At 37.3% G+C, this 6736-nt stretch overlaps 1 protein-coding gene across 1 annotated transcript in view; it reads left to right on the plus strand.

Annotated features, from left to right (window-relative positions):
* Window positions 1–671: 671 nt before the first annotated feature.
* Window positions 672–6736, plus strand: part of LOC117120396 (transportin-1-like) — a 47078-nt gene continuing 41013 nt past the window's right edge. Inside the window, exon 1 of the mRNA XM_033265435.1 lies at window positions 672–888. Within this exon, the coding sequence (XP_033121326.1) occupies window positions 778–888 (111 nt within the window). The 5' untranslated portion in view covers window positions 672–777. The remainder of the gene's footprint in view (window positions 889–6736) is intronic.

Raw genomic sequence — 6736 nt, forward strand, 5'->3', positions numbered from 1 at the left:
TATTCTCATTTTTTATTTTGTGTGTGTATACATACATAAACAAATGAGTAGTTGCATGCGTATTCTTTTTGCCATGAATCGTAAGGTAAGGGGGTAAGGAGGTTACGTTAAAAACGAAAAATTGATATTCGTAGATATGTTTACAATGTTCTCTAGAGTATCCGAGATGATACAAGCCAAAGGGTCCACTTCCACTGAAAAGAACCTCACAAAAGTCACGTTACGTGCCTGCACGTGCATGCAGTTTTGCAAAATTTTTTGCGTCGTGTTCAATTATTACGGTAGTAATTAATGGGCCCACTTTTGTGTATGTTTTTTTTGTAATGTAATGTTTGAATGAAAAAGTACGAAACACTTTTTTCCTCGTCGTAGGCCTACCAGCCCCTTTTTTATATTATATATATATATATTTCGGGCTTTCAAAATTTTAACATCTTAATTTTATTGTTTGATTTGATTTGAAAGAAAATAAAGGTTTATTTGAATTGAATGGAATGAAAATGAATTGTTTTTGATTTTTCAACACAAAATTTTAGCCCAAAAAGGCTTTTGCGAGTCAAAGTGTGTGTGATACTGTGAAGTACTCTTGCTTAAAATTTAGCGCGCTTACGTTATTTTCGGATGTGTTCGGATGAATTCGGCTAACATTCACTGTATTTTTATTGTATTGCATGTGTGTCGTAGTAGGCCGACCGTGTGGGTGATTCAGCAGTCGAGCGAAGCCTTCGCCCAATCGCCAGGAGTAAGCTGAAAGAAACTGTACTAGGTGAGTACAAAATGGCGACTGTAGCGGCGTGGCAACCTGAACCTGCTGGACTTGAACAAATTGTACAGTTATTGAAAGAGTCTCAGAGCCCCACAACAGAGGTGCAGCGAGCTGTACAACAAGTATCCTTTCTGTGGTCTATAAATATTGAGTAACCTCTCTAACCTAGTCTAAATATTCTTTATTTAGACTTGAATTGCCCAGTCTAGGCTAGGCCCCTAGGCCTACCTACGGGCCTAGTCTAGGCTAGTAGTAGTAGCGAACAGAATCATCGCACATTTTTTTAACAATGTCAATAAATATATAGGGCCCTAGGCATAGTACACTGTGGTAGTAGGCTAGTAGTAGACTGTAGCGTAGTCACGTTCCTCCGTATGAATGATACATTCACTCCATTAAATCTAGGCCTAGCCTACAGTAAGCTTCTTAGGGCCTAGCCTAGGCTAGGCTAAGCCCTAGCCGAAGCTAGGTAGGCCTAGGCCGAACTTTTACTGTGTTTAACATTTTTAACCGTTATTAATTAAAATAACGTAAACAAATTCTCTACACTAGGCTAGACTATAGGGCTACACCAGTTTTGCTATGATACAGTAGTATATGATAAATAGGGTAAAAGTCATCTAGTTTTTGACTGACCTTAGCTTAGTTTTCGACCACCCCATTTTCCACCCCCAGATTTTGTAACGATTTTTTAATTATCCATTTCTAGGTCACTGGTAAAGTGCTGTTGTTTTATCGCACTGACCCTTGAACAAAAGGTATCTTCAAAAAACAACTTTTTTTCAAATTATGAATTCATATTTTTATGAAATATGATATTTCCAAGTGAGATTAATAATATGGTGTCTTATTACAGCTAAAATTGATTAATTTAGCGTGGCGAAATCCATCCCATGTTTATATTTATTTAAAAGAAAATTTTATTTTAAAACCTTTGAGATCGAAACATGGCCGCTGTCGCCTGGCTTATACAGTAGCAAAATAAAACAAAGCAGTTACGGTATGTTACAGGGCAAAGGTTGGGGACATAATTTAACATCATATGTTTAATTGTATGCAGGGTTTGTATGCGTCCTTAAATTCCTTGAATGTCCTGGAAAACCAAATGAGCATTTTCCAATACTGGAAAGTCCTGGAAATTTATGATTGTCCTTGTATTTCCTGGAAATTTGATCATTTACCATTTATCCAGTACTGCAAGTTGCCTAGTAATAGTAAATTAAATGAGAAACATTCCCACAAGTAGGTACCCACGATTCTCTTGGGAAAAGCAGGGCAAGTCTTTGTACGCTGCCAATTCAGGAATGGCAAAGGTTGGGGACATAATTTAACATCATATGTTTAATTGTATGCAGGGTTTGTATGCGTCCTTAAATTCCTTGAATGTCCTGGAAAACCAAATGAGCATTTTCCAGTACTGGAAAGTCCTGGAAATTTATGATTGTCCTTGTATTTCCTGGAAATTTGATCATTTACCATTTATCCAGTACTGCAAGTTGCCTAGTAATAGTAAATTAAATGAGAAACATTCCCACAAGTAGGTACCCACAATTCTCTTGGGAAAAGCAGGGCAAGTCTTTGTACGCTGCCAATTCAGGAATGTTATCAAAGACAGAAAGATTGTCAAATGCTGAAAATGTCTGACTGGCTGATTCAGTACAAACTTGCACGATTCAATGATTGGAGTTGTTTGCCAATATTTTAGTAAAGTGGTGTTTTCTTAATCTTGTATATTAATTATGTTTACATGTAATTTTATGTTTCAGACATCAATAATCATAATCAACTAATTTGTTGATATCTGCTATGGTGTTTATATTTGCTTTCTGTTGTGTGTTATAAACAGTAATATTAAACTTAAGCTCAATCAGTTGAACAGGTCTTGTTGCACATGTGCTCAGTACTACAGCCCTGTGGATTCGCTTTGGGTATTTCATCCCTCTCTAGACGTGCACACTTGTTCTGCACGAATGGGCATGTGTTGGCCCTATCGAGTGCAAGGCAGTTAATTAACAATTAACATTTACCAAGGGAACGTGTACTTCTACAGTTATTTTCTTAATGAAGGGCATTCTTTGTCTAAAGGGCGTTTACAGTTAGTCCTTGATTTTAGACCAAGGTATTTTGTTAATTTGTTTCTGAATTACAAAATCATTAAAAAAAAAAACACAATGCCGGTCGGCAGCTTATCAGTGCCGGTAGGATGGGAACTAAGGATTAATAATAATAAGTGTAGGAGTAAAAAAAGATGTTTATTTTAAATCTACCGTTGTTAGATTCCAACGATTATTCAATCAACTTCCAGACACTATCAAGGAACACCTGGTTATTGTCCGATAAAAACAAATTTGTGTAGGGCCTAGAGTGGGATCAGAACGCTTAGAAGCTGCCTACTGTGGGGCCTAGGCCCCCTCAGACCTAGCTGCGTAGGCCTGTAGGCCTAGCCTATGCCAGTGTAAGTAGTACCAGTGCAAATATATAGGAATTTGGGTAAACCCCGATTTTACGAATACCCGCATTTACGAATGGCTCTGGGCCTGTGCCATACGTAAATGAGGGGTTTTACTGTATTGGTTGGGACTACTCTCGATGGTGTTTTGTTACTCCCAGGTTTCCCGGGGGCCAATGGTGAGGGGTTTTTTTTTTGTGTGTTCGATTTAATTAAATGGCCTTTGTGCTTGTATGTTTTTATCATGTTGTACTGTACCCGAATAAATAAAATTGGCCAAATAGTAATAAATAATAATAAGCAGTTAGTAGAGCTCCGCATAGGACACTATAGGGAAATTATTATACGAAGGTTAGATTTAATGCTTGAAAAAATTTCCTGCAGGCCTGCAAGGCCCAAAGGAAATTTTTGAATGCATTAAATCTAACCTAAGTATAATGATTTTTCGTTATAAGCCAATCGCCGTCCATTAATGTTAATTTTTATAACCAACTGTGTTGTACCAGTCATCGGTTGCTATAGTGATATGATCAGTATACTGTGTGCGTATTTATATTTTGTGCATATGCTGATATGTGCTCGTGCAGTAGGCCTACGCCTTAACTACACATCAGCAGTCTGTGTACAGATACGATGAATAACAAGGCATAGGGCCTAGGCTATTTTGTAATTTGTATTGTGTTAGAAGAACTTGTTTGTAATTTTTCATATTCGTCAAAGAAATAAACATTTTCCAAAGCATTCGAGAGAGAATACAGTCACTGTCACTAACTTTTTGGTCAGTGCAGACAGGTAAAAATCTTCAATCTTCATCTTTCTTCATCTTGGGATGATTTCATAACTACGCTAGGCTATACAGCCTAGGCTAGTAGTAGGAGGAGGCCTCGGCGGCCTGCTGCCTGGCCGTAGGCCTACATCTAATTTCGTTCCTTGAGTCTTTAAAATAGGTCTAGAATATTCCTATTAAACGTGCATTTGTTTAGTTTATTAGGGTTTATTGATTCAAGGAATTGATTAATTGTTCATACTTAATATTGAATTTAACGCAACTTTCTTCGGGTTCTAATTAACCTTGTTTTACGAAAGTAATTTTCAATTACAATTAATTTAGTCACGGTGCGCGATATTTTTGCGGTGACGAAAAAATTAGGATTTTTTTTTATTATGCACACGAACCTAAAAAAATCAAGCCAAGCATCTACTAATTGGAAAATTTGTGGACTGTGGGGATAAGCAAATAACGTTAGGAGTTGCAGTGATTGGTGCATTCTGCTTTGTAATCAATGAGAGTGTGGAATTGCTGGAAGCAAGGCACAGGACATATAGGCTCGTTGCATTCCTTGCACATGTACTTCAGTTTGGTGACGCTTTACCGCTCTATTAGAACACACTACACAGTCAGGCTTGCTTTGTTTTCCGGCTGGAAAATTTCACTCAGTTAGCCGGCGGGGTGGAGCTTGCGGTCTCCTTCAAGCTCTAGAAGAAGTATGCGCATATCCGTGGAGTAGACCTTCGATGAACTCGAGACGCAGCAGACTTAGTATTAGGGTGGAAATGTCTGTAAATAAGAAGAGCATTAATAAAACTTACCTCCAAAAGATAGATGAAGATCTTCTTCCACCACTTCACGCTCTTGTGTATGTGCAGGTACGTCCATATCAGTCTATCAGCTTGGTCCACTCCTCCCATGTACTGGGTGTAAAGTTTGATGGCGCAGGTTTCGTGATTACCTGAAAGAAAGTGGATACATACTTTGACTTGGGATTCCAATCAAGAGGTTAGATAGGTTAGATGCAGAAAAATTAATATAATTACCTCAAAATTTTGTCCGTGTCTTTCTCTCCTACGCCTTCTCATATGTCCTCAAGTTGTGCAGGTTTGTCATGAGAGTCACCTTCCTCTTGTCCTTCCAGACAACGAACAGTTGATTTCCATTTCTCCTGAATACAGAGTCGCCGACAGCAGGATTCGCATTCTGGATGTCTGCTGGTGTTCCTATCCTATTCGCTCTCAGTGTACCACATGCACCACAACTTATATCCTGTAACTGAGTAAAAAGTTCTGGAGCAGAAAAATAATTATCCATATACTGTATACATGGTGATTCTTACCTGAAATAGCCCCACACAGGCCAGTAACTGTTCGCACAGTGATGGCTTGTCCTCCTAACTTGACATGCAGCTTCTGGTTGTAGACATAACCTGTTCTGGCATCACACAATGTCCAAGTAGTCATTCCCCACTTGTGTGGCTTCTTCGGATGATACGTCATGAACTCAACCTTACCTTCAAACGCAATGACACTCTCATCTACTGAAACTTCTCTAGAAGGACTGAAAGCAGATTGGAAGTTAGTAACAAGATGAGTCATAACAAATCTTACCTTGTATCCTCAGTCTGTCGTAGTCTGGATGGTCTTGGGCAGGAGCAGCATCAACATCTGAAGTGTGTAAACACCTAGACAAAACGGACCGATTTAGGCTTATGCAGACTACATTTGGCATGTAATTTTAAAGCCAAAATCGGTCCGGCGGACCAAAGACCAAATTTTACCTGACAGCCCATTTCTTGTGTTGAACTTTTTGATTCTCGAAAGCTGTAATACCTTAGCTTTTATGGTTACGAGTTGAGTGTTGCTTACACTTAAAAGCAAAAAAAAAAAATGTTTAGGGTCAATACATTCCTTAATTTGGAATAGTATCTCTTCCAACTGCTTTATTTTAACTTTTGAGTTTATAAGAATACTTGTCTTTGGTACCGAAATCACTTAGATTCATTGGACTTTTGTTTTCAGTAATTCTGGAATTCAGTGTGATTTGAAGCAGAAAAACACATTCTTACAAAATTTCTGCAGTGGTTGGTAATTACATTTTGAAGTATTTGTGTTTGATTTTTTTTTTTTTACTGGAGATTATGAATGTAGGCTACCCATGTCTTTTATGCCATATTTTTCAGTTCATTAACCTGCAATGATAAAGTATAGATGATGTTAAAGTTTGTCCTATAGTTTAAATATTTCTTTCAGAAACAAAATGACTTGGTGACCGTATTTAAGCTGAATGTGTACCTCTAAATCAACAGCGATCACTGCGCTGTATGTAGCGAGTCCTGTGAGTGAGCCTCTCAAAACTTCATATTTTTAGTGAGAGTGGAAATTTAAATCAAATCAACCTTATTTTCATGAATCTATGAATCATTCAAAAGTATACGTTATAAAAAATTATCTTCTATGCTAACTTCATTACATTTTACAGGGCTAGAAATTTACTTTTTCAGCCACTAGCAACCTATTGCTAAAATGTGCTAGTTGTTAAAAATGTAACTAGCAAAATGAGCTTCTAAATTAGTAAAATATATTGATACCAACTCAACATTTTATTTTTGGAAAATAAATTGTATGAAAATAACTAATGATGTACTTCTATAAATTTGTGTGTTAAATGTTTTAATATAATATTTTCTGTTATGGTGAGTGTAGTACACTAAATATCACAAAGAAATAGCCAAGTGAGTATAAAAAAT

Source organism: Anneissia japonica, unplaced genomic scaffold, assembly GCF_011630105.1.
Source record: "Anneissia japonica isolate Jap-2015-1 unplaced genomic scaffold, ASM1163010v1 scaffold287953_len805160_cov178, whole genome shotgun sequence".
NCBI lineage: Eukaryota > Metazoa > Echinodermata > Crinoidea > Comatulida > Comatulidae > Anneissia > Anneissia japonica.